The following is a 26,364-nucleotide window of genomic DNA, read 5'->3' on the forward strand; positions in this document are numbered from 1 at the left end:
TGCAGGAAGCTTGGCGGGGCAGGGCGACTTAGCTGCCCCATTTTTTGGCAATAAATAAAGCTTGGGAAACTTGAAACCTTGGCCATTTGGATTTTGTGGAAGTCTCAAACACTGATGAGTCTCGGGGCTCTTTGGATGTGTGGCTGTGAGGCGGGCAGCCCACTCACATGCGGAGGGCAGTTGCAGATACCCAGAGGGGACTGCAAGGAGTTCTTGTCCAGGCCTGGGGGCAGCAGTGGTGTGGTTATTGCTTGGAGGAGGCTTGGGCTGCAGCAAACACACGCAGTGGTGAGAACGGCTTCCAGTAATTGGCAGCAATGCCGGTGTACTCCACTGATCCTCAGTACACTGCAGTCCGTGTTCCAGCGGGCCTAGAGCATGCACCCTGGTGTGGACTCAGCTCCTGCAGCCCAGATATGCCTCGAGGCTCAGTTGGCCCAGGGAAGGGTATGTTGCGCTTGTGCCTCCTGCGAATGACAGCCTGACACTATCTAGAGGCCACACTGTCTGGGGTAAAAACAGTTGAATATGTTCCTCCAAAGTGCAAAGATGAGAATACGCCTCATTCCCTCCAGATGGGCCACAAGGGCCAGAGTCCTTGTGCCTGGAAGTAACACAGGAATCCAGCTTAGTGACCAACGGGGACTGGGCACATGCGCACTGGGGCAGCGTGGGCATCCAGGGCAGTACACTTGTGCATGAGATCTCAGTGCACACGCACCTGGACCTCGTGCCCCTGGTATGTCCATCTGCAGAGCCCTTGTGCATGTGATAGGAGCTGGAGAGGGGCTCGGGGCTTAGGCAGGACTGTGGTCCGGCGACGTGGGTGCTGCAGTGATTGCAGCCAGTGTGGGGGCTGCACTGACTGGCTGGGCAAGGTGTGGCAGGAAGAGTCTATCCTCGAGGCCAGCTGCCAGCTTGTCCAGCAGTGCCCCTGAGGGCTGGGCACACAGGCCTGATCCAGGGCACCCGCTGCCAGGTTCCTCCTCGATGGCAGGGATGGTGGACACTGGGACAGCCGTCGGTTCTTCACCTGTGCGGCTGTCCGGCGGGCAGTCGACACTGTCACCACGGCGCAAAGGCGCACGTGTGGGGCGGGGGTCGGGCCCGGGCGGTGCAGAATGCATGGCTCGCTCGCCAGGGTCACTGTGTTGCCGGCCACGCTGCTGCCATTGTTTGCGTGCATGGGTGTGCGGGTGTGCGCGTGCTCGATGGCGCGCAGCAGTGGGCGGGGCGTCATCAAAGTGCGGATCATGGCGTAGAAACTCATGGAAGAGCGCATCAGTCTTCTCGTCCACACTGTAGTCCCGGCGCGGTGTGCGACGGGGCCAGGCACGTGGGCTGGGAGGCCAGGTGGACTCCTCGACCTGGGCCCCATCGAAGCTGCCCCCCATGGTAGCCGCATGGCTTGCACTAATGGAGGAGGAACGCTTCTGGGGTGCACTGGGAGGCCCATCATCACCAGCGCTGCGCCCCTCGATGCTGGCATAACCACTGTCCATCTGCAGCAGCTTGCGTGGCCCTCCCACCTCACCCTCCGAAGACCGCAGCACAGGCGGTGGCGAGGGCGGTGGGAAGGCGGGCGCTGTGCCCCCGGAGCCAGAGCTGTCGCCGCTTCGCACTGAGTCACGGTCGTTGCTGCTGTGGTCTGAGGCAGTGGCTGCATGCAACTCAAGCGAGGCGCGCAGGCTCCAGATGTCGTGGTAGGTGGTTTGGGCCTGCTCCGGCCCTGCATCTCGCTCACTGTCTGACTCCAGCTGCTGCTCATGCCCCGAACCACCTACGTTGTGCTCCGTGGGGGGCTCAGGGCTCACTCCTCCCATGGCGCCTGCCTCCTCCTCCTCCACCTCTAGCCTGCAAGCCAGGCGCAACCGTCAGAGGGCCTTCCCCCTATCCCCTCCCTGGCTACCCTGCTTGGTCAGGGAGGGAGGGTAGGGATGGATGGGGACTCTCCACCTTGGCCAGGCTCTGCAGAAGGTGAGTTTTTAAAAATGCTGTCTCCTTTGTAGGGGATGCTTTTTGGGTAAACATCCAAGCTCTCCTGGAGCCTGCTTTTCACCCAGGGTGTCTTACATGTGATCCAAATACCTGTGGCTCCTCACCCAGAAAGAGTGACTGCAGGTGTGGAGGACCCCTATCCCTGGGTGACTGGATAAGCCACTTCATACCCTCCCACCATTTTGGATTGATAACAAACTAGGGGGATGATACACAATCAGAAGGGGTCACTACCCAGACCTGGGAGTGTCCAATTGTAGGAACTCCACCCTGTTCCCTTGACCCCCTATCTCACTGATATGGCCCAGAGCTTCAGGATAGCTGCCCTTGGGCTTGGGGAGGGGGTCCTGCAGAGACTGATCAGGACAGTTTTTGAGAAGGAGCCTGAGCAGGTTGGAAGGGTCCCCGCAGGCCGAGGACTCCACTGGGAAGGGGCACTGCCCTGGCATGCATGGACCCCCAGCAGCCCTGCCTGAACACACGTTTAGTCCTGGTGACCCTGGGGCTATCGTCAGGGTCCCCACCCTCCCCTTGGCCCTTCTCCAGTTTCCCCCTGCTCCCCTCCTCTGATCCATGCTGGAGAGGTGGCCCTAGTGAGGCAGCCTCCAGGAGGGGCAGTGGCACTGGAGGAATTTGACTGCCTGTCTGCCCTGCAGACAGGGTGGGGAACTCACTCCCTGGGCTACCGGGTGATGATGGGGTGAGGCAGGGGCCCACAGGTCCACCCCTAGCACCTTTATCTACTGAAAAATACCTGCCGAGAGCGGGGGACGGGCTGGTGGGGCTGGCCAGAAAGGGGCAGGGGGGCGGGAAGGCCATGGCAGCGCCTGTGCTGGCAATGTACTGAATGAAGTCCATGTGGGGTGTGTCCCCCTCCTCCTGCTCCATGCTCTCGCTGGCTGCCCGCTGCCGCTGGAAGTGGTGCCTCTTGGGGGAGCCTGTGCAGAGGGAGGCACGTCAGCTTGCCTGGGCCCCTCCCAGCCCTGCGCCCCACCCCCAGGTCTGTAGGCACCAGCCTAGGCCAGATGAACATGCACCTTTCTGTACAGGTGTGAGGTTGTGCCAAGGCAGCAACAGTGCCCTGAGAAGCCTGGGGAGATAGGCGTGACTAGAGCAAGGATTTGCACTGGCCACCTAGTGGCAGGCACAGCTAAACTATAGCAGATATGATGCAGGCAGGTGTGAAGAGGGAAGGACAGGTTAGGGGGGTGAGGGAAGAGATGAAGCCCTCTCCTGCCAGCCCCATGCCTGCCCTTGGGCCACCTGGACAGGGGCCAAGACCCTCTCACCACGGGGACCTGGGAGAAGTTTCAGTGGGAAGGCCTCAGGAGTGGAGAGGACAATCACCTAGCAAATAGGTTCTAGGTGCTTCTGCACCTGCATTTGACTCTAGTCACCCTCAAGAATCACAAGCTGCACTCAGAGCTCCAACAGGGCAGCAAGACAGACCTGCCCTCCCTGGCCAGGAGCACCTAGGCTGGAACTCACCCCACCCTCTCTGGTGCTAGCTGGAGCCAGGCTCCAACCAGGGGCTGGCACTGTCACTAGCCATGCCCCTCTCTCTGATACTGTTTGTCCCCTCTCCCTGCCTCCTCCACAAGGCAGCAAACACAGGCATGGCCTGGTCTAGCCTAAGCTCCTTTGAGCAGGGCTGGTTCCAGCTGTCGGTGCCCACCTCCCGTGCTCCTGCCCAGCCCTGCCTTGGGCCGAGGACAAGGAAGCCCTACATCCATGACCCCACGTGCCCCAGGGTCTGCAGTGTTGAAGTTGCTGTCATTTGTCCAGGGGTGGCCAAATGGGCCCCCACCTGTTGTAAATGAGTTTTATTGGCACATGGCCAGATTCGCTTCCATGCTGTATACTGCCCACCACCACTGTAGACAATCTGGCTGCAAAGCTAAAAATACTATCATCTGGGTCCCCATATAAGCTTGGTGCATGGCTCTGGGCCCCTGCCTGACCAGCTTTGAGACTTTGGACAGGGTACCCACTGGCCAGCATAGGGCAGGTGCTGGAGATCCCTCAGGAATAGAGACCCCCCCTCCCACCCTGGGTTCTGAGCCTTCTATTCTAGCTTCTTGGGGCAGGGCCCGTGGCCCTCAATCCCAGGGGCTACAGCTCACCTCTTGTGTCCAGACTTGATGCCCGCTGGCTGGGCTCCAGCTTCCATTTCTTGACCTTAAAGTAGGGGCTGGCCCCATCCAAGCTGGCATGGCGCCTCAGGCGAGTGAAGAACTGCAGGACAGGGCCTGCCCCAGAGCCAGGGCCCACCTCCTGGGGCCCCACAGAAGCCCCAGGCCCATTAGGCTTGGTGTTGCTAGCACCCACATCCAGCTAGGAAAGAAGAGAGATGCTCTCAGGCAGGAAGGACCCCTTCCCCACTGTTTCCCACCTGTTACTCCGCCCAGGCCAATTGCAGAGGAGAACATGGAGCTCTTCCTCCTACCCCAGACATTGCCCAAAAGGCTCCCAGGGGCCAGCTCTGTCCTCCCCAGCCCTGGACAGAGGGGGTCCAAGGGTAAATGTCCAGAAGTGCTCACCCTGCTACTTGGCTGGGGTCCTAACCACACCCTGCCAGCTGCCAAAGTGCCCTGTGCACGTGTGAGCACACTGGTGTGCGAGACAGCTGTGCTTGTGTCCTGTGTGCTACCCACCCCGCAGGGCTCATGCCCATGGGCAGCCTCCCCAGCCTGCAGGAACCCACTGTGTGCTGTGGACCCTGTGCAGGGACCAGGCTGGGTCAAGGGGAGCTGTAGAGGATGGGAGGCCACAGGCTGACCTGTTCTGGAGCTGGACATAGGGAAGGGACACATGGGAGCCCTCACCGAGGCGCCTTCCCCGGAGTCACTGGATGCAGAGGGACTGATCTCGAAGTCAGCAGGGCCCATGGCAGAGTTGTAGGGGTCACCTGGCAGGGCGGAGCTGGGGCCCACGGAGCGGCCAATGAGGGCCTTCCCCGGGGGCTGTGGGACAGAGCCAGGGTGGAGGAGGAAGCAGTGACAGGTCAAAGAGCACTGGCGGGTGAGGGGGTGTGCTGGACCCAGCCCCCCTCTATGCATCCCAGTCAGCCCCCTCCCGTCCTGAGATGAGGGGCCCAGACCAGAGAAAGGGAAAGGTGCCACCTGCCAGGTAAGGGTGGGGGTCCCTCCCAGCAAGCCCAGGTTTGGCTGCCAAGCCCTCCATCTCACCTGGAATATGGCAAGGCTGGCCTTGGGAGGGGCAGTGGGGTGGGGCATGGCAGTTGCACTGGCCTCACTGGAGTCACACTCATGGATGGTGACAATCTTGAGGGGTGGCAGGTGCAGGTGGGTGAGACGGGCATTCTTCAGGTGATGGAAGTCCCCCTCTGTCAGGGTATACCTGTGCCCAGCATGCCCACCAGTCATTGAGCAGCCAGCTGGTCCCTGTGCTCGGCCAGATTCCCCCTGCCCACAGTCCACTGCTCCATGGCCCCATCCTCCACCCTGCCAGGTCTGGGGAAAGGAGAACATGAGTGGCCCCGCAGCAGAGGCCAAGTCTGCCCAGTGAGCTCAGCAGCGAGGCCATGCTTCAGCCCCGACGACGGTGCTGACCACCCAGGGATCCCCTTACCTTCGGCCCTTGTCCTGTGCCTTCCGGCTCTGCTCAAACAGGGCTGCCTCATTGAAGGACACGCGGCGGCCAGTGGAGCTGGTGGACAGGAAGCGCTCGGTCTCTGCATCCTGGCCCTCGAGGTCCTCCCCCCTCAATTCGGGGTCTGTGAGGAGAGCCAAGAAAGGGTGGGCCGAGCCTGGTGCTGGCTACCTATGAGCGGGACTGGCCTGGGAGGGAGCGAGGGGGCCCAATTGACCGCCAAGGATGGACAGGGAGGTGGGCGGGCACTCGCTCATCCGCTCACACACTCACTCGCTCAGCATGCGCCTGTGAGGACCTACGCGTGGGCTTTAAGGAAACAGAGATGAGTCGGAATCGAGCTGCGCCCAGTCTGGTGGGGGAGACAGACAGACACAGAAGGTCAGGAGGCCCAAGAAGGGAGGCCCAAGAGTGGATGGGGGGGCGGGGCCTGGGCAAGGGCGGGGCCTGGGTGAGGCCTCACCTTGGACCTGATGGGTACCATTGTCCAGGTAGGTGGTGGTGGTCTTCTCTAACTCCTCTGTGGCTCTGGGGCAGGACAACAGGAAGAGAAAGGTAGGCCAGTGTCCCTGAAGGGCTCGTGCCACTGGCAGTGCCCTGAGCTCACTGGATCCCACCTGCTGGGATGGGGTCCCTGCACAGATACCCCTTACACCTGTCGCTCCCAAACACTGCTGCCCTTGCACAGGGGTGGTGGGCCTGCTCCTCACTGGCCAGCTGTCAGACACTCACCCTGCTCCAGGGCCCCCCAGAAAGCAGCGGGGTGGTGGCCACGCACCTGTTGAAGTTCTGGTGGACTTCCCAGCAGCGCCTGCACAGGAGCAACACACCAGACAGGACCACAAGGGTCCCCCCCACGAAGAGCGACATCACCACCACTAGCAGCATGTAGCTGTCCAGGATGGGTTCAGGCTCTGCCTGTGGGGTGGCAGCGGTCAGGTCCTGCTGTGGACTCTAGTGGCCTCAACCCACCAATCTCCCTCCCTAACCCCATCACTCACGGTGGGGTGGACTGTGGTGGTGTTGTCCCACGTCATGGTCGGGGTGGCTGCGGTGGCAGTGGTGGCAGCTGTGGCCATGATAGCAGTGGGCTGCATTCTGATGTGAGGAGGGCCCTGTGGGGGCAGGGCCTGCTCAGCTCCAGCTCCCTGGCACCCACCCCCTCTTTCATCCCAGGGAGTCAAAGCAGGAGCCCACGCAGGGCAGTGACTCACAGAAAGGTGGGGGGAACCAGAGGCCGCCACCACCCACCTCAGATCAGTGCCCAGCAGGGACCTCCAACTCCCCATCTTTAAGACAAAGGTGTGTGTGTGTATCACCTGCTTCCCCAGCTGGTGGGGCCGGATGGGCAAGGTAGCTGGGCTGGGAGCCCTGCCCAGGAAGGGGAAGCACCCCTAGGAAAATGGGGAAACTGAGAGTGTCAGCTACACCTGCATGCCCACCACCCCAAGAGACCACAGGGCCCTGCCTGCCCCATCAAGGGAGAGGGAGGGGCCACCCCAGGAGACTGGCTTCAGGCTAGCGGGGACCGGTAGTCCACCTAGGGGAGCCAGGCAGAGTGGCTGAGCACAGGGACTCCAGGGTCATGACTCGGGAGTTAAAGGCCTCCTTCCACTGATCGCTAGAGGGAATGAAAAAGCCAAAGAAGGAGCATCTGTACCCAGCCCTGTAGAATCTGGTTCCCATGGCGACTGAGCTAGCAGGCTGAGCTGGGGGGGGGTTGCCAGGGAGTATTGGGGAGGGGCGGGGCTGGGGGGGAGGCCTCCTGCAGAGCGACTCATGCGGGGCTCTGGGCGGCAAAATGGCTGCTGCGAGCCTCCCCACGCACCGGTGCCCAGCCCGAGGCCGGGCGCTTCCGCCAGCAGGCTCTCCCAGCTCGGGCTGGCAGACCTCCATGCCTGCCTTACGCTGAGGGAAACTGAGGCCGGGGAGGGGCCCGGCACTCAGGAAAGGGACTGCCCAGACATTGCACCTGACCCTCCCCACAGCGGGAAAGACAGGGGCGCAGTCTGGAATCTCAGACTGGAACCCGATGACCGGCAGCATTGAATAGTCTGGGCTCCCTCTCGGTCCTTCCCCAGAGGAAAGGGAAACCTGTACACAGGCTCCAGCGTCCCCAACTCTTTCGGGTTTTGACCCCACGAGATAGCGGGGGAAACTGAGGCCCAAAGATAGGGTGGGTGTTGGCGAAAGTCAGGTGTCCTCGACGCTGCGGATCAGGGTCTGGCCCCGGCTCCCGTCTCCTCCGGGGTAGGGCGCGCGCATATGTAGGTTGTGAAATGAGTTCAGGCTGGAGGGGGAGGGGGCAGAGGCGCACGGACATGACAGGAGACCAGAAAAGATGGCAGGAGGCGGGGGAGGAAGATAGGTGGACTCTCGGGTGGGCGGGGACCGGAGTGAGGGCGGAGGTTCCCCAAGGGCTAGACCCCGAGGTCCCCCTGGGCCTCGGTTCCCCAAGCTTACATCCGGCCCCGGGGGCGGGGATGACGACCGAGGACAGGCAGAGAGAGGGGCTCCAGGCACATCTAAACCTCGGGCTAAGCCAAGAGGCAGAAACACCACAGCAAGCATGGATTTCCCAGGGGTAAACTGAGGCCCGAGAGGGCGCGGGCATGGGGTGGGGGGGGGTCCCTCTTCCAGCCTCGGAAGGCGAGGTGCAGAACGCCGCGGGTTGGCTCCCACGCCCTCCCCGAATTCTCCGGTACCTTCCTCGTGCCTTGCCGGGAAAGGACAGTGGTCCCGAGCCAAGGCGGGCACCAGAGCCGACCGTGATCCTGGGCTCTGCGGTCCCGGCCTTCCCCTCGCCCACCCCGGTGCAGCCCCGGGCCCGCCGCGCCTACCTCAGTCTCGGGGCGCGCGGCCCATTGGCAGCGGGCGGAGATGCGCGGCGCTCCCAGCTGGCTCCGGCGCCCGGTGGCCGCGGAGCAGAAGAATTTATGAATGGAGAGCCCGGTGCGCGGGGGAGGCAGGCGTGAGAGGAGGGGCCGCTCACGTGACCGCGTTGGCTACGAGCCCGCTCCCACCCGCTGGGTGCCGCCGGGTCCCCGACCGGCCGCCCCCGCCGCGCTCGCCGCCGCGTCTGGCTTAGTCCGCACTGGCCACCGCCTCCCCTTCCCTTCCGGCGGCAGCGGGGGAGGGGGTAAGGGGAGGCGGAGCTTGCGCTCCGGACGCCCCCTCCCCACGCCGAGCCGCTTTCTCCCGCCGCGGCTGATCTCCGCCCCCAGCCCCTGCAGCAAGATTCGTAGACCCTTCCGGTGGACCCAAAGGTTTGGGTGTGGAGGAGCGCCGTGGGATGCACGACTCTCCCCAACCCCGGGTCCTGGAATGCACAGACCCCCTCCTTATCTTTCTCCAGTTTGGGGTTCCTCAGTGTATACACAGCTCGGGGTTTTCAGGCACAAGTCCTCTCGTGTGAGAGCGACACTGTTAGGGCTCACGGTGCGCCCTGCCTCGTTGGGACGAGCAAAGATAATAGAACACAGCCTGTGTAGAGTACCATCGGGGCCTGTCCAGTGCCGGTGACAGCAGAACTACCCTGCAGAAACCCCATACCTGACAACCCCCAAAGCTGCTTCCTCTTCTTCCTCTCCGAAAATCGTGCCTTGTCCTTCTAGATGCATAGGCCACCAACCTGCCATCAGTCTGGTCCTGATCCCATTCCTTCCAGACCCCATAACGACACCCCTTCTTCTCCAGGGAAGGCCCACAATGCTTAGCAATACCCAAGTTCAACCTCCAGGCATTTGCACTCCTAGGCCCCAGGCCAAGACCACTCTTTCCCAGCTCAGCTGTAAGAGGCTCTCCCTGGCCCCTTCAACATTTCCCAAATACCAAAGGCTCCCTGCCTCTCCTTTTGGCTATGTCCCCTAACATGGCGACCACTACCCCACACTCCTGTCCTCTGCTGCACTTTTTTTCTCGCTGTGGCCCTCTATGTGTTGTATCCCCTGTCCCCATTACATGATGACCTCCAGGAACAGGAACTCATTTAAGGCTGGGTTCCCAGGTATAACACAGGGCTGGCACCTAGGAGAGAATGTGCTTATTGAGTGGATGAAAGGGTGACACAACTAAAGGAGAGAAAGGGGGCAGCTGAGTCGATAAATACCCAGGAAAGTTGGCACCAGGTAAATAAGGATGGCATGTGCAAAGGCCCCAAGGTAGGAAAGTATGTTTGCAGAAAACCGACATGTTTGAGGGAGCAGGGGAAACCAGCTTGTGGTTCTCAGCAGAGTAATAACATGGTTCCTCTGGCTGTATGTGGAGAAGGTACCCATGTTGAGGCAGGGGGAGGAGGCTGGGACCATGCAAGCCACTGATGGTGGCCAGGTGGCTGAGCTGAGTGGTCAGGCCTTGCCAATGGGTCCGCCAGGGTATTTATTACACGTTAACCTCAGCTTTTGGACCTAACAGGTGGTGTCTTTGCCCACGAGCCACACTAGAATGGGGATTGGAAAAAAGTCCAATGGATGGATTTGAGCAATCGAGTAGATAAAGGCCTCGCTAATGGGTCCGGGCCTCCAGGAGAGGTCAGGCTGCGCACACAATACACTCCTAGACACGTGAGTAGGGCTTCCCAATGCACACTCCCCTATAACCAGGGCTGGGAGAGGACTTTTTTGGCATAGGTGCTGCCAGGCAGGGGCGTGGCCTCAGCGCCTGCCTGGACATTGCAGGGAGCTAGGACTCACGCTGCCCCTGGGGTTGGGAACCTCTGCAGCAGCCCCGCGTCGCAGACCACCAGCCCCGGGCCCAGGAGTGACACCCACACGCCTGCGCCTTGCACTCGTCTGCTTCTCAGCAAAGAACCTTCCGTTCAGCCCGACTCAGCGTTTTCCCCGAGCCCAAGGTCGGGGGCGGAGGTTCAGGACCCACCCCTGTGCGTGACCGCGGAGGCGCGGCGGCGACGTCAGCGCCGCGAGCGAGGCTACGCAGGCCGCGGTGATGTCAGCGGAACCCCGGGCCGCCCGCGCACGCGCTCCTGCGTCAGCGGCACGTGGGGGCGACAGCCGGGCGAGGGTGCGACTAGAGCATCTTTGGACACTGAGGCGCCCTCTCGTGGCGGTCTCGGACTTTGCAGCCAAGACGTGCTAGCACAGTACGGAAGGTCCTGCTCACGCTGGATGCGATTCCCGGGATTCCTGAACCTCTCTCAGTTGCAACATGATTCATCCCCACTTTTCACGCTCTTTTGCACTTTTTTTAAAAAAGGTACTTGTCCCTTCCTAACATACAATATGACTTGCTTAGTTATTACGTTGAATGTCTGTAAAACGCTCTCACCACCCACACCAGAAGTGGAGTCTTGATATTTCTGATTTCTTTCTAGCCCCTAGCATCCAATGAGCGCTCTCCAAATCTTGAATTCAACTTAAGTGTCTCCTCCTACGCGCAAGCTTTTGATCTCCCCATGCAGAACCGTCTAAGTGACATCCGTCCCACACACTGACAAGTGAACCCTGAGCTGAGGCCGAAAACTACAACCTCCAGCATGCCGCACGCCCAGTAGCGCGTCGTTAGGGTCGCGCGTAGCCACGGTGGGGGGGGCGGGGTCGTATTCAGCGCATGCGCCCTCGAGTCTAATCCTTCTCCCAGACGTCCCTGCGCGTCGTCCTCCTCGCCCTCCAAGCCACCCGTGTTCCGCAAGACCCTGACCACCTGCCGCTGCCGTTATGCTGCCAGCCGCTCTGCTCCGCCGCCCCGGCCTGGGTCGCCTCGTGCGCCAGGCCCGCGCTTACGCTGAGGCTGCGGCCGCCCCGGCCCCAGCCGCGGGCCCGGGACAAATGTCTTTTACCTTCGCATCACCCACGCAGGTGCGGACGCTATTTCGGAGCCAGGATCCGCGCCCCTCTCCCACGCAGGCTGGGTCTGAAACCCCGGCTCCCATTCCGGATCCGAGTTCCCCAACTCTCAGGTTGCCAACCCCCATTACGGACCCGGGATCCGAGTCCCACAACCCCCGAATTCTTGGGCCTTCCACCTGGAATCCGACGCCCAAGAGCCCTACCTGCCCTTCAAGCTGGCATTGCCTTTCGTTGCAGACACCTCTCCCGAGATAAGAGCCTTCTGTGTGCTCCTCCCTTGAGGCATGTCCTCGTATCCTTACAGCATCTCTTTGCCGAAGGATTTGGGTGGCTGGATTTCGCTCTCACAGATGATGGCACTGAGACACTGCCCAAGGACCAAACCCCAAGCGTCCGCCCCAGCGCCGCTGCTTCTGTGTCTCCCATGGCACTCAGCCTTGCCCCAGCCCATTTCACTGCTGAGGAGTCCTGATGGAGTGGGACTGGCCTGCAGTGACCTGCTCCCCGTGTGTCTTCTCCAGGTCTTCTTCAACGGTGCTAACGTCAGGCAGGTGGACGTGCCCACGCAGACCGGAGCCTTCGGTATCCTGGCAGCCCACGTGCCTACCCTGCAGGTCCTGCGGCCAGGGCTGGTCGTTGTTCACGCTGAGGATGGCACCGTTTCCAAATACTTTGGTGAGTTCAGCAGAAGGTCGGTCCCCATATCCGTTGATATGGCAAGGAAAAGTACTGTGGGCACCCGAAGGACACACTGGGAAGCAAGCCAGAAGCATCTTGCAGTCTTCAGCTCTAGACTGGCTGTGGTTAAATAGCATGTAGCAGGTTGGGGGAGGGTTACAGATGCTGGGAAGAACCGTAAAACCATGCTGGGAGGGCTCCTGACTTAGAGAAGGAAACCTGTGGAGGAAGAAACTGGCTCTAAGAAGGCCTTGCACCAGCATCAATCTTCAAAGCCTCAGCCAGAATTCAAACACAGCCTGATTTCTGCTCAGCTAGGGAGCTGGTAGGTGAAGGGAAGGGTCTGTGTCCCCATGCCCAGCCACCTGCCACCCGCAGATGCCCCTGGTGGTCCCCTGGTCCCATGTGTTCTCTCCACTTGCCCATCCCCTGCGCTGGACCTCCAGGGCTCCTGTGGGGACACTGTCCTGGTTCTGGGGCTGGTGGTTTCCCCTGAGCCTGGATGTGATCTCAGTCCCAGTCCTCCCACAGTGAGCAGCGGCTCAGTCACAGTGAATGCTGATTCGTCAGTTCAGTTACTGGCCGAAGAGGCAGTGACGCTGGACATGCTGGACCTGGCAGTAAGTGTCCCGGGGGAATTGAGGCACTAAGCAGGCATGAGCTAAGAGCTCCTGGCTTTGGGGGTGGAGAAGCAGGTGCCAGGCCAGGGACTCTGCTTGGCCCTCACCACCCACCCACCTATTTACTGCAGGCCGCCAAGGCAAACTTGGAGAAAGCACAGTCGGAGCTGTCAGGGGCAGCGGACGAGGCCACGAGGGCCGAGATCCAAATCCGCATCGAGGCCAACGAAGCCCTGGTGAAGGCCCTGGAGTAGGCAGTGCGTGTCCCTCACCAGCATCGGCAGGGAAACCGAGGTCCAGAGTAGGACGGGCTGGAACCGGCTCCCATGGGTCCATTATGACTGGGTGGGGGCAACTCCTTTGGGAGGGAGCCATGCTAGCCAACACAGCCACCAGGGGGCAGCGCAGTGCCAGTGTCTCCTACAGCACACTCCCTGAGACCAGGCCTGCTGGGTGGAGGTGAGGTCAGAGACCCTGTTCTGCCTTTGGGGGGACTTGTCCCCTGGGGGGCTGGCCTTCCACCTTCAGAGATACCACCAACCTGACTTGCTGCCTGCCACTCTCACCTCTGTAGAGATCTCTGCTCCCCGCCACCTTCTTCGGACAGCCTGCCACTTGGCCTGCACCCCATTAAACACCAGGGACCCCACTTGTGTGTGCTGATTTTGTCTCCTACCCAGGGCAATGGGCTTCAAACCCTGTACTCCGTGTGAGGTAGGGCCTCAGCCTTGGGGATTTGGAGGTTGTGGCCTGAGAGATCCTTGGGGGCCTCTGGAGAACGGAAGGGGGTGGCATAGCCAGTGATAGCTGGTTAGGAGGGTGGGGCCAAGCATGGGGACAGAAAGTGACGAGATGACTGTGGCTCTTGGGCCAAGCCTGGGTTGCTAGACAGACACCTGGGGTCCTGTCAGGTGTCAAGCTGTGGTTTCTACCCTGTGGTCTCCCTGCCCCTGCCCCTGCTCCAGCAAGAAAGGACAGACCCTGCCCTGCGCTGGCCCTGCCCATGGGTAGCCCTGGCTGGCTGCTTAACCCCTGGTGGTGATGCCATCTCTCTGGCACCCCAGCCCCAAATGAGGTGGGATATCTGGGGAGGGGTGGCCCTGGTAGAGCATACCTTCACTTTGCTTCCCCACCTCCTCCCTTTTGTAACCCTCTAGGTGACCCAGACTTGGGCTTCCGGTGGTAGGCAGGGGGCTTTAAGGCATGAATGAGTTTTCTTGTGCCTTCTTCTCAGCCCTGAGCCTGGGTAGAGCTTACAGGGTATTCCAGGGGAGTGACTGTGTGGAAGAGCCTGGGCCTCCCCGTGACACACAGGGAGGCCACCCTGGGGCGTGTCATCAGCTGTGATTTGCTATGCAGTACTGTGTCACAGTCTCATGTAAGTGACTGTCATCCCTGTGTTTGACTCTTGACATGGTGGGAGACCCCAGTGTATGGGCCTCCAGGCAAGCCCACAGCTTGGTGCAGGGAGGTGCGTGTGTCTGGGTCTCCCTACTCTCAGACCAATGAGGCCCCAGCAGCAGTCCCCCACCTCCCAGGAACCCCCAGCCCAGAGAAGCTGTGACAGCCAGGGGTGTCACAGGTGTAGCCCCACCCCTCCATGTCTTTAGCTCAGAGCCAAGGTCCTAGAGTTCTTGGCCAGGTTGAGCACTATAAATAAGACCAGGGAAGGAGGGAGACCTTCATCAAGACACTCTTCCAGCACCTCCCACCACAGGGGTCTCCTGGCCCCGCCCTGAGAGGCTTTAGCTTCCAGCTGGGGGACAACGGGATGCAACTGGGCCCTCATAGCACAGCCCTTGTGGGAGACTTGTGAGCTTTGGGGACACTGCCCCCCTGACATGTGCTAGTTCTGGCAGGGCCAAGACCTGGGATAGGAGGGGTCCAGGGTGGAGCAGGCCACAGGGCCAGGAACTAGGAATTGAGACCTCTTCCATAGGGTAGGCTTGGGTCCTAATAAGGGCAAGAAGGGGGTCCTCTGGTATACTTGTGCTCACATCCTGGGAGAATTGCTGAACTATGGGGATACACTAAAAGGGAAGGAACAGGAAGGCGATAGATTAGCACATTTATTTAAGTTAGATTTGCAGAGTTAAGGTCAGGGCCCCTCCAGAGAGCACAAAGTTCTGCCCACCCCAAGAGCAACACACCTACTCCTTAAGGGTCCCACCTAGCCCGCTCCTCCTGCTTCCTCTTCTTCCTCCATGCTCTCTCTGGAAACATCGTCCACCCTGGACCACTCAGCCTGCAGCTACTTAAGTCTGCAGAGCTTTGCACTGGCTGTTTCCACTTCCTGGAGCACCATCTTCTGTGTGTGGCAAACTTGTTTCATGCCTCAACCCCAGCCCCAGCGACTCCCTCCTGCTGACCCAGCACTGACTGACCCTGACTGACCCTGTGGGGCTGGGAGTGTCTGGGTGTGATGGGGGTGGGAGCAGAGGCCGCAGGAACACTGGGTGAGAGTAGAAAGAGCCCAGCCCTGGGAGGGATGGCCAGGGTGGAGTTGGAGGTGGGGTTGGGCAGGTCAGATAAAGGGAAAAACCAGATAAGTGGACAGGGGTATAGTACTTGGGGTCCCTTTCTATGCAGAGGGGGCAGGAAGACCAAGAAGGCCCCACCACCAACCAAGATCATCCTCAGAAAGCCTCCCACCCTGGGCAACTGCAGGGAGAAAGGACATGCCACATTCCTGTCTGTGTGATCTTTTCCAGTATGTAAAATGGGTGGAGGGGGGTATGCCTACCCCAAAGGATGGGCAGCGGTCTGTGAACTTGCATTATGAGTGATGACAGAATCTCTGGGTCTGTGTGAGAGACCCATACCTCAGGTCCCAGAGTGAGGCATGCTGCATTCTCATTCCAGCCCACGGCCAGCTGGGAGAAACAGGCTCTAGAGGCTAAAACCCTCCCGAGGTCACAGGACCTATGGTGACTGGCTGCACAAGGCAGGCCTGGCGCTGGCTAATCGCTCCCTAAATGCCCTCTGAGGTCACTGTTAAGGGATGCAGGAGGCCGCCTGCTGGGGCACCCCTACTCCAGGCAGGTGACTTCGGCCAGCCTGTTTTCCTGGCCTGCGCTGCTGACTCTGCTCCCCTTCCCGTCCCCCACCCGCGACTCGAGCGCCCTCAGGCCGAAACACAGAGCCTGAAGGGGCAGAAAAAGAATGGGACAGGGAACTCGACTGTGCACCCCGAAACCCAGTTCCTGTGGCTCGAGCAGGGGTGCGTCCCGGGTTCAGCGGCATTCAGGGAGCACAGTCATTTGCGGGGCGAGTAGCCCAGGCCGGGCGGCGCCCCAGGGCCCTTGCCCGCTGGGAGGGGCGGGGGAGAGCCTGCGTCACCGCCAGCCCGTTTCCCCTCACCCCCGCCCCCTGCCCGCCCAAACTCCACCCCAGGGAAGGCGGCGCGGATAAAGGTTCGGGCCGGCTGCTCTGCCCCAGACCTACCCGGCCACCGCTCACTTGATCTTTGCTTGGGTACATTCAGGACTGTTGTGACCTCCGACTGGCCGCGCCCGGTGAGTTTGGGGCGAGATCTCATGGGCCAAGGAGGGCTTCCCCACTCTAGGCTTTTAAGGGTGTCTCACTTTTCTTTGTTCTTGGGGCAGGCAGAATTCGGGATATCTTCAGACCTGGGAAGCAACCCTGGGACCTGGAATGGGAGGAGCTAGGCACAGCCAGCACCCGGGTGGAGGGACCTCAGCCCCCGCCCCGCCCCTTCACCCTAGGCACTCCCCCTCCTCAGAGTGACCTTGAGCTAGTTGCTGTTCCAGCCAGTTTCCCCCGCTGTACGGTCCCAGTTTCCTGATTTAGAGGCTTCACATTCATAGCGAGGCTCCCCTCAAGGCCGCAGTCGGTTCGTTTCACTCCTGTCGAGGGCAGCAGCCTCTCGCCCCTTCCCCAGAACTCCCGGCCGCGCTCCCGGATGCGCCCGGCAGAGGGCGCGCTGGCGCTGCTGACTCACCCCAGCCCCGAACAGAGCGGTGCGCGCGGGCGCAACAGGGACGCCGCGTCACGTCATTGCTCGGGCGGGTGCGACTCGAGAAGCGGGCTCAGCCCGCGAGACTGGGGTGGGACGTGAGGTGGCACCGGCGCGGGAAGGTTGCTCCCGACACCGGCTACGTCACCGGTATGCAGACTTCGCCCTCAGCTCCACTTCTCGTGGAGACTTCATGCCCCCAAGGGTCAAGCCCATCCGTGAGCCGCCGAAAGGGGCCCAGCCATGAGGCACGGGGATTGCCTCGCTTCCGCCCGCGGTAGATTCCCGGATTGACGCGGGGAGAGGCCACGCGACATCCTGCCCCTTCTGGAGCGGGGACAATGCCCACCTTCACGCCGCACTACTCCCGGCCGGGGTCTCGCGCCTTACCGAGCTGCTCGCCCTTTGTTGTGGGCAGCGGGCCTTATGAATGGCCCCCAGCGCGGGCGGGGGCGTGGGGGCCGGCTTCTGCAGCTCCAGCTCCGCCCCCGCCGCGTTCCCCTTGGCCACCGGGACAGGGGCGGGGCCAGAGGCGGGCGCGGCGGCCACGTGGGGCAGCGCCGCGGGTACTCCTATTGGCTGGACTGCACGGCCTACTAAGCTTTCGCCGCGCGCCGATTGGCCAGCGCTGGGCCGGCGGAGTAAGTAGTGAATGGGAGGGGGCGGAGACCCCGCCCCTTGGAACATTGCTACAGTATAACTTTTTTTTCTTGTTACTTTCACCCCCAGATCCTCGGAGCGGCGGCGGCGGCGATTGTTGCTAAGGGAGGTGACGCGCCGGGAAGCGCGGCCCGAGCGGCAGACGGCACTAAGCTCCGCCGGCCTGGGGCGCTGACTCCTTTGGGACCCTCCCCCCCCGACCGCGGTGTCTTGGTCGCCGCCTGCCGCCCTTGAAAGAAGCCGAAAGTGCTGTCCCCACCCCCGGAAGGCGCCCCAACGAGCCGACGCGACCCCGGAGCGCCACTGGGATTCTTGATTCGCCATTTGCTCCTGGGACCTTCTCGAAGGGAACACGCGCTGCCTTTCGTCCCTAGTGGCCCCCCCGAAGACCCTGGTTCGGGGAGCCCCTGCCCTGTCCTGCCCGGAGGTGCGGCGAGGATTGGCGGCGCCCCGAGGACCCCAGCCCCCTAGCGCGGGCAGGGGATGGAGCCGCAGCCCGGCGGCGCCCGGAGCTGCCGGCGCGGGGGCCCCGGTGGTGCCTGCGAGTTAGGCCCGGTGGCGGATGTGGCGTCCATGAGCCTGGCCATCCACAGCACGACGGGCACCCGCTACGAGTTGTCTGTGTCCCCCGACGAGACGGTGGAGGGGCTGCGAAAGAGGCTGTCCCAGCGGCTCAAAGTACCCAAGGAGCGCCTGGCGCTGCTCCACAAAGACACGTAAGTACCGCGCGCCGCCCCGGCCCCAGGGCACCCCTGGCCTGCTGCCCCCTTTGGCCCCGGCCCCCGGACGGGAACAAAGAGCTCGCGGCTCGGGGAAGGAAGGGGGCGGCCAAACGCGGGGGGTGGGGGTGGCGCGCTCTCGGGCGCCCTCTGCTCGGCCTTGCTTGCTTCAGCCCCCTCCCCTGTCCGGGGTCGCTGCACAAAGGCGGCTTCGAGAGTGCCCCGGCTGGGCTTAGGCGACCCCCCTCGCGGGACGGCAGGAGCCCCGGGGCGGTGCGGTGCTCCTGGCTGCGGGGGTGGGGTGCGCTGCCGTCGCTTCCCCTGCCTTCGTCTTCTGCCAGTTTACGCATCTGCTCCGCGGCCCCCTCTGCGGCTAGCTGTCTCTCCCCACTTGCCTCTCTCTGCCCCCCTTTGTTCTCGCCACCCAGCGCTCCCCTCAGCCTCCCCCTCCCCCATGGTATTTAAATCGCCTCCAGGCTGGGGAGCCCTCCTCCCGCGGGCCTCCAGGGACACGCTGTGTCCATCCCCAGCGGAGGGGCCCCGGTGGGGGAGGGGCGGGAGGGGGAGGGTCTCCTTTGTCTGAACGGCGGCAGCCTGCGCCAGGGAGGGAGGGAGGAGGGGGAGCCCGGCTGGGCAAAGCCCCTAAAGGCTAAGCCCTGTGGCCCCACAAAGACTAGCGCAGGGCCCCAGTGGGTAAATTATAGGCAGGGCTGGCCCTGGGGTGACTGGGAGGGTGTCACAGGGCACAATGGGGCCCGGGTAATGAAAACTGCCTTGCTGAGGTGTAAAGGTGCCACAGTCCAGAGATGGTGTTCCTTTAGAGAAGGGGTCTGAATCAATAGCATGGGGTCCCAGGGCCAGAGAGTGAACCTCGCCCCATGTTCAGTGCCCTGGGTCTAAGGGCCAGTGAGAGATGGGTGGAAAAACTACTGTCTCACCTCAGTAAGCACAGACCTCTCCCTCAGCCTCTGCTTCCGTGTCCCTGCCTGGTCTATGCTGTAGCCTCACCCTCTTCCTTCCTCCCCCCCCACCCCCACCAGCCGGCTCAGTTCGGGGAAGCTGCAGGAGTTCGGCGTGGGGGATGGCAGCAAGCTGACTCTCGTGCCCACCGTGGAGGCGGGCCTCATGGTAAATGGCTGAGGAAGCCCCAACTTGGGCGGGCAGCCCCCTTTCATGCCAGCATGGTCCCCATCACACAAGTCTGGGCTCCCTTGCCCTCCAAGGCAGCCACCCCCCTCCCAACCTCCCCACCTATCAGGGCCCTCCCAGCCCAGGTGCCTGGCCCAGAATGCATACTCAGGGTCTCCTCCCCTCCCCTCCCTCTCTTTGTAGTCTCAGGCCTCAAGGCCAGAACAGTCTGTGATGCAGGCCCTGGAGAGCTTGACAGAGACCCAGGTGAGATATGCGCCGTCCCTCCTAGCCCAGTGGGTAGCAGGCCCAGTGCCAAGCCCCTCTGGAGAGCCTGGGGTTGTTTGTGCTCCCAGGAAACCTGTGGGGAGGGGACTTTTGCTGCCCCACCTTCTTGACATCTTGGCCTGGTCACCCAGCTTCCTCTTCCCCCTCCCCCCAAACACCACCTGACCTTGAGGGCCTTCTCTCCCACGGTTGGTCGCTGCCATGGAGGAGGGGGTCAAGCTTTCACAAGCCTGCCTTTGGGGTGACCTTGGCCCAGTCTCCCACCCCTGGGGGCCTATGTCCCTGAGCACCCCCTTCTAGGGCCATTGAAGTTTCCCTGGAGTGACCTTTATAAAATTTAAGCTGGGGCGGGGTGGGGGGGAGGGGCTGGCCTGGGTGACACTCCTTCTGCCTTCCATGACCCCTTTGTGAGGGGTGAATAGTCACTCCTCCCCCTCCTCTTTCTGGCCTTTGTTCTCTGCCCCAAAAGGGGGAGGGGTGGGGGGGCAACTAGGCACCCAGCTAGGCCAACACAGGATGTTAGGAAAATATTTAGTAACCAGCCTAGAGGGAGATGAGGAGGGAGGCCTGGGCTGGCACACACCCAGATTCCCGGTTTTGTTGCAGCCTTTTTTTCCCCCCTCCTTTTCTCATTTTTCTGGCGGCAGGGCCTCCTCCCAGGAGGGTGACACAGGCCTCAGCTATCCGCCTGCTGCCAGGGTGGGGGAAGCAGGCTGCTGCCCTCCCCTAGAGGGGGTGGGCAGGTTCTAGGCCTCCCTGTCTGGGCTGGCCAGCCGCAGGAAACCTGCTCAGCCGCTTCCCTTCCTCCTGCCTGAGGCCCTCGCCCCCTCCCCGACAAGTAGCATCCTGCCCTCACCAGCAGGCTAGTGTGGAAGACAAGAGGGGCCAGGAACTGGGTGGTCTGTCATCAGGACTGGTGGTGTGGGGTAGGGGAAGAACAGGGGTCCTGGCAGCCCCAAGGGGGCTCTTAATTTCCTGGGGCAGATGTGAACTGAGCTCCCTTCTCCTGGGGGAAGGGGAAATGTGGTTGCCAAGGGGGCCCTGTGTGTTTGGTTCACATCCGCCCTGGGGTGCCTGCGTCAGGAGGGAGGTGCGGGGGGGCACTGGGTGGATCAACTGGACTCCCAGGGCTGCTCCCTGCCTGGCACCACCACATCACGCCTGCCCATTCCTCCTCCCCAGGGAGGAAGTTGCGGGAGGGAGTGGAGGGGGCTCCCCAGTTGCTCTTCCTGCAAAGGGCATTTCTGGGGATGAGGCAGGGTCATGCAGACTGGGCTGGGGGCTGGGGGCTTTGCACTGCTTGCTTCCCTCGCCTCTTCCCTGAGGCCACCAAGCACAGAAGGTTACACCAGCCGCTGCCAGGGGAGAGCTGGGAGGCGGTTGTTCTGAGTCATCCAGCCTGTGTCACTTCTCAGAAACCTCCCCCCCCCGCCCCCCCCCCAACCTCCAGTCCGGCCCCTGGGGAGAGTTCTATGCTGGCCAGGCCCTAGTGCAGCTGGGGGTCAGAGGCACCCCACACCCTCTGTGAAAGGGGGCCCCAGTTGGAGGGTTCGTGTTTGTGTGGGCCGCATTCAGGCCCTGGGGGACCCTGGCTCCAGGGAACCAGTCGGCCCCTCCCGTAGCAGTGACGCCTCTCAGCCTCTGCCCCGCCCAGGACAGATAAATATTTATCTTGAGAAAGCAAAGGTTAGGATGAAGAATTTGTCCAGCAATTCCACCCACTCATTGCCCACCCCCGTGGTTTAACTGGGAGGGGGCCCGAGATAGTTCCCTGTGCCATAAACGTATGCAGAGAGGATCTGGGGGTTCGAGGGAGAGGAAAACATACAAGGTGAGGGTTAGGGCAGTGACCTCCAGCTAGGCCCCGCCCCCTCTGGCCTCAGTTTCCCCTTAAAAGAACCAAGCTGGCCAGGGAGGGCCAGGCCCCCCTGTCTGACCTGCCTCTGTCCCCCACAGCCCCCAGCGGCGCCCGGGCCGGGCCGGGCTGGCGGAGGCGGCTTCCGGAAATACCGATTCATTTTATTTAAGCATCCGTGGCACCGACAGGGACCCCAGAGCCCAGAGAGGGGCGGCGAGAGGCCCCAGGTCACACAGCATGGGGGGCTGGGCTGGGACGGGACGGGGATGCCTAGGACTGGTACCTTGGGGCTGATGGGCCACTCTCTACAGGTCAGTGACTTCTTGTCGGGCCGCTCGCCACTGACCCTGGCTCTTCGAGTGGGTGACCACATGATGTTCGTCCAGCTTCAGCTTGCGGCCCAGCACGCCCCGCTGCAACACCGCCATGTGCTGGCTGCTGCTGCCGCTGCAGCTGCCGCCACCCGTGGGGACCCCAGCATGACTACCCCCATGTCCTCTCCCTGCCGGCCACTGTCCAGTGCCGCCCGAGTTCCCCCAGTGCCCACCAGCCCTGCGCCTGCATCCCCCTCACCTGTGACAGCCGGCTCCTTCCGTTCCCACTCGGCCCCCACCACCTGCTCCGAGGTGAGTCTGGGAAGGGCTTATCCTGTAAACCCAAGGCTGGGCTTTGCTGGGATGTGGTGTTGGGGGTGAGGGGCTGGCACAGGGACTCAGAGACCCTACTGCATTCCTTGTTTCAAAGGCTGTCCCTGGACCCTGGGCTGGTGGGTAATTCCTAGACCCTGAACACCAAGGTCTGTGCTTGTACCCTAAGCTCATGTGCCCCCTCCCCCATCAGCAGATGGACTGTTCCCCTGCTACCAGCACCCGGGCCAGCCCCACATCCACCCCTGGGAGCAGCCCCACCTCCCGTTCCCGCAAACCTGGTGCCATTATCGAGAGCTTCGTGAACCACGCCCCGGGGGTCTTCTCAGGGACCTTCTCTGGTAGGTGTCAGTGGTTTCCACTTGTTTCCCAGCAGTGGTCACATGCACACGCATACATGGTGGGTGGGACATTCTCACAGTTCCCCCTGTGATCTCCATGTACACTCGTGACCTTACAGCAGGCTTTATGTCCTCATGCATTGGGGGGTTCCTTGTGTCACTCTGGCCCCAGGGTCCTACCCCTGGGCACTCACCAACTCACTCTGCGCCCCATAGGCACGCTGCACCCCAACTGCCAGGATAGCAGCGGGCGGCCACGACGGGACATTGGAACCATTCTGCAGATCCTCAATGACCTCCTGAGTGCCACAAGGCACTACCAGGGAATGCCCCCATCACTGACCCAACTGCGATGCCACGCCCAATGTGCACCAGTCTCACCCGCCGCAGACCTCGCCCCCAAAACTACCTCCTGTGAGAAGCTGGCAGCCACATCTCCGGCCTCCCTGAGCCAGGCCCGCCTGGGCAAGCCCACGGGTGAGTGTCCAGGGTGCCCTGCCCATCCTCACTACTCAACGCCCTTCTGTGTGCTGCTCCGAGCAGCTGACCCATCTCAAGCTAGGGAGTCTCCAGCTGCTACTCAGCCTGCTCTGGGAGAGCCTAAAGAAAAGGGATTGTGTGTTGGGGGCACAAAGTGTCCTTGTACCCTCCCGAAGGGGGTTTGTTCTCACTTCCTCCTTACTCCATTCAGGTACCTTCTCCAGGTGGCAAGTGGATCCTTTGTGAATGGCCTAGTAGGCCAAGGAGGGAACCCAGCCTCCCCTCCCACACAACAACCCATGTCTCCCAACCTGTTTTTACCCTGTAAATGTGCAGTCGCACTGACCAGTGACACCACTGTGTCTGGTGCGCCCCCCAGCCCAGGCCATGAAGGGGAAGCTAAGGCAGTTCTTCTCAGTCACAGAAGCAGCTGGAAGGGTTCAATCTGTGTTTAATTCATGTAATGAATGTTTCCCAAGTGCCTGTCTTAGACATGGCCCTGCCTTAGACAAGGTTCAAAGCTGGACCCTGGAACAAGTTTTAGAGAGGGGGGAAGGGAGGAAAAGAAACGTCAATGTGAGAAACATTGATTGGCTGCCTCTCCCATGTGCCCCGACTGCTTTCCTACTGGGACTGTTCCCACAACCCAGGCACGTGCCCTGACTGGGAATCGAACCAGTGTCCTTCTGCTTTGTGGGACAATGCCCATTCAACTGATGCACACTCATCAGGGCCCTTTTTTTTTTTTTTTTTTAATTGTTATAAAGAGAGAGGGGAGAGAAAAACACAGATTGTTGTTCCACTTATTGATTCACTCATTGATTGATTCTTATGTATCCTGACTGGGGATCAAACCTGCATTCTTGGCATATGAGATGACACACTAACAACTGAGCTACCCAGCCAGGGCTGTAGCAAGTTTTAATGAACCTACAGATCCCAGAGATCTACTGGAGAGTGAGTGGAGCGAGTGTCCAGGAGGCTTGGGCTGTGTGGGAGGCATTTGCTGGGGGTCTGGTTTCTCCCAGGGGGTCACGGTCACTGCCTCCTTCACAGGGGACCGGCTGCGGCAGACAGAGAACCGAGCCACCCGCTGCAAGGTGGAGCGCCTGCAGCTGCTGCTCCAGCAGAAACGGCTCCGCAGAAAGGCCCGGCGGGATGCCCGTGGCCCCTACCACTGGCCACCCAGCCGCAAGGCTGGCCGCAGTGACAGCAGCAGTGGAAGCAGCAGTGGCAGCCCCAGTGAGGCCGCGGGCTTGGGCCTTGACTTCGAGGAATCTGTCTGGAAGCCAGAAGTCAACCCTGACATCAAGTCAGAGTTCGTGGTTGCCTAGGAATCTTGTCCCACGCCCCTCCCCAGGGTGGCTGAGAGTATTGCCCAGCTCAGGAGGGCAGGCAGTGGGCACTGCAGGAGGCCCCTCCCTCCCTCTCTGGCCAGCATTCTTCTGTTTTTTTATTTTATTTTATTTTTATTTCATTTCTCACCACGATTTTCCAAACCCTCCTTTGCCTTGGGTTCCTGCCTCCTCGGTTCAGCTCACACCTCCCCACCTTCTCATCATTTCCTCTGTTGCCCTGCCTCAGCCACACAGGGTCCTCCCTGCCCATCTCCCCAAGCTCCACATATGTAGCAGTCTTTCCAGATGGTTCAGAGCAGAGATGAGGAAGCTGCCCCACCCCTTCCACTGGCTCTGCAGCCCCCCACCCTCTTCAGGTTTAAGTCAAAAATGTAGATGCCTCATATGCACTTTACAGACAGGAGGGGGCCACAGAGAAGAGAACCCCCACTGCCAATTCTGGCCTTCCCCCAGCCAGCAGGGCCCCGCAGGGCTTCCAACACCTCACAGGACCCGCAGCTACACCAACCAGTGGCTGTCTATTCCCCGTCTGTACTTTTTTTTCTTGGTTTCTTTTTCCCAGAAAACAAAAGCTGTTTCAGGGGGAGAGGCTGGCCAGCCTACCTTGGGTTTGGGTGATGACGTGCTACCCTTTTCTAGCAGGAAAGGGCGGAACGGGAACAGACCTGTTGCCAGCCTTTGCCGGCCACGCACTGTGCTATATCCTCTGATGCCACTCTCCAGGCCCCGCCCCCCCACCCCATTTTTCTTTCTGAGCTCGGGGTATTTATAGACTGTTAATTTTCTGACTGAGCCAATAGTAGTTGGGAATCCCTTGAAAAATCAGGAGAGAAATGGCTGTGGGGCCAGGGAGATGCCCCCGGCCCTACTTCTCAGCCCAACCTGAGAGAGCTGGGCCTGTGGACTGTCTGGGGGTGGCCCTCCAGCAACCTGGAGGGGAGGGGGTGCTGAGCTGTGAATCGCATGTTTAGGGGCTACACTGTGTAGCATTAACCCCCTGGGGGGGGTTGCTGCTGGTCTAATTTGGAACCTCCCCATTCATGCCCATTCCCCAGGGGTCTTTGGCCCCTAGAGCAGAGGGACAGACCCCCTCCCTATTGGGGCCATTTCAGTGGGGGTGTTTATTTTTCATTCACTTTTTTACTGATAAATGGAGATGTCTGGGCCTCCCCCCCCCCACACCACCACCTGTCTGTCCTATAGAACACCCCACCCCTTGCCTGTCTCCCTCCCTTTGTCCTACCTGTAGATGAACCCCAGGTCCTCGACCCTCCCCCTTATGTGTTTCAAGTTAATGGTTTCAGATGTGAACATCATGTGTTAACTGTAGCTCTGTAAATTTTTTTTGTGGGAGGGTGGGCTGGGAGGGGTCAGAGGGTTAGGGGTCAAGGATTTTTTTTTTTCCAAAAGGGGAAAAGGGCGGGTTGTTTTTGAAGAATTGTCCTGGATATTTAAATGTGTGTTCTCTTGTTTTGTTTTGTTTTTTTAAACAATTTTTAAGTAATGTCTGTATCCCCAGGGTCTGAGGGTTGAAGCCCCAGGCAGGAACAGGCCCTGCCCAGCCCCCAGCCCTCACTATGGCTCCCTGAAGAAAGCATTACCCGCCCTGGGGGTGGGGGTCAGGCTGTGAGGTGTGCCTGCACCTTTCGTGAGTTTCCTGTATGAAAAGAAAAAAAACCTACACAAACACAGTGATTTCAAGTAATAAAGAGAAAATGACACAAGTGAAAGTCCGCCTGCTCCCCCCGGGTGGGGAGGTGGTCTCACATGCCTGGGAATGGCATGGGGGTTATGGGGTGGTATGCTGGGATCTTCCACTATCTCAGAGTTTGAAGGGCGTTCCAGTGTAAAAAGAGGAAGGGTTGCATCCCTTAACATCCCAGGCCCCCTCCATGGCTTGGGGCGAGGGCGGGCAGGAAGCTGCCCCTGCAGAGGAGGGAGGGGCAGGCCACCTCAGGCACCCAAGGCCGGAAGTCCTGCAGGGCGTGGGCTCAGACTATGGGGCCTTGACCTCTGGGTTCCCTGCTCTGGTTGGCCCCTGACCCAAGCCCCCTCCTCTCTCAGAATACCACCAGGGCTCCCGCCTCGTGTCAGACCTCTGGAGGATCCAGTCCTTTCCTAAATTACCAGGGCCTGGGACGTGTGCTAGGTAACCTGGCCCTGGGTAAACTCCCTGGCCCTGACCACACATCCAACC

At 61.0% G+C, this 26,364-nt stretch overlaps 3 protein-coding genes across 11 annotated transcripts; 2 read left to right on the forward strand and 1 right to left on the reverse strand.

Moving 5' to 3' along the window:
* Positions 1-224: 224 nt before the first annotated feature.
* On the reverse strand, positions 225-11,919 carry LOC123813697 (CACN subunit beta associated regulatory protein). Of its 5 annotated transcripts, none has more exons than XM_045830866.1 (10): positions 11,618-11,919; positions 6,612-6,725; positions 6,389-6,528; positions 6,074-6,138; positions 5,590-5,734; positions 5,187-5,358; positions 4,824-4,961; positions 4,122-4,332; positions 2,753-2,936; positions 225-1,854 (listed from the first exon to the last, which is right to left on the reverse strand). In XM_045830866.1, exons 2-10 carry the CDS (start codon positions 6,705-6,707, stop codon positions 798-800), a joined length of 2,208 nt encoding a protein of 735 aa, XP_045686822.1. In that variant the 5' UTR covers positions 6,708-6,725; positions 11,618-11,919; the 3' UTR covers positions 225-797. The 5 variants fall into 5 exon arrangements, with proteins under 5 accessions (XP_045686822.1, XP_045686825.1, XP_045686824.1 ...); XM_045830869.1 differs by lacking the exon at positions 11,618-11,919 and adding an exon at positions 10,380-10,478; XM_045830868.1 differs by lacking the exon at positions 11,618-11,919 and adding an exon at positions 9,163-10,037.
* On the forward strand, positions 11,192-13,361 carry ATP5F1D (ATP synthase F1 subunit delta). Its single transcript, XM_045830882.1, has 4 exons — positions 11,192-11,423; positions 11,936-12,089; positions 12,624-12,712; positions 12,844-13,361. The coding sequence occupies exons 1-4, from the start codon at positions 11,283-11,285 to the stop codon at positions 12,964-12,966; spliced, it is 507 nt and encodes a 168-aa protein (XP_045686838.1). The 5' UTR covers positions 11,192-11,282; the 3' UTR covers positions 12,967-13,361.
* Positions 13,362-16,114: 2,753 nt separating this feature from the next.
* Positions 16,115-25,897, forward strand: MIDN (midnolin). Of its 5 annotated transcripts, none has more exons than XM_045830878.1 (9): positions 16,115-16,227; positions 17,418-18,064; positions 19,108-19,195; positions 19,400-19,462; positions 21,440-21,568; positions 21,653-21,967; positions 22,182-22,329; positions 22,546-22,806; positions 23,866-25,897. In XM_045830878.1, the coding sequence occupies exons 2-9, from the start codon at positions 17,832-17,834 to the stop codon at positions 24,141-24,143; spliced, it is 1,515 nt and encodes a 504-aa protein (XP_045686834.1). In that variant the 5' UTR covers positions 16,115-16,227; positions 17,418-17,831; the 3' UTR covers positions 24,144-25,897. The 5 variants fall into 5 exon arrangements, with proteins under 5 accessions (XP_045686834.1, XP_045686835.1, XP_045686832.1 ...); XM_045830879.1 differs by lacking the exon at positions 16,115-16,227 and adding an exon at positions 17,194-17,329 and having other exon boundaries at positions 22,185-22,329; XM_045830876.1 differs by lacking the exon at positions 16,115-16,227 and adding an exon at positions 17,200-17,329.
* The last annotated feature ends 467 nt before the right edge of the window (positions 25,898-26,364 follow it).

The sequence above is a fragment of the Phyllostomus hastatus genome, unplaced genomic scaffold (genome assembly GCF_019186645.2).
Source record: "Phyllostomus hastatus isolate PE091 unplaced genomic scaffold, TTU_PhHast_1.1 phas_contig_159, whole genome shotgun sequence".
In the NCBI taxonomy this organism is placed as follows: Eukaryota; Metazoa; Chordata; class Mammalia; order Chiroptera; family Phyllostomidae; genus Phyllostomus; species Phyllostomus hastatus.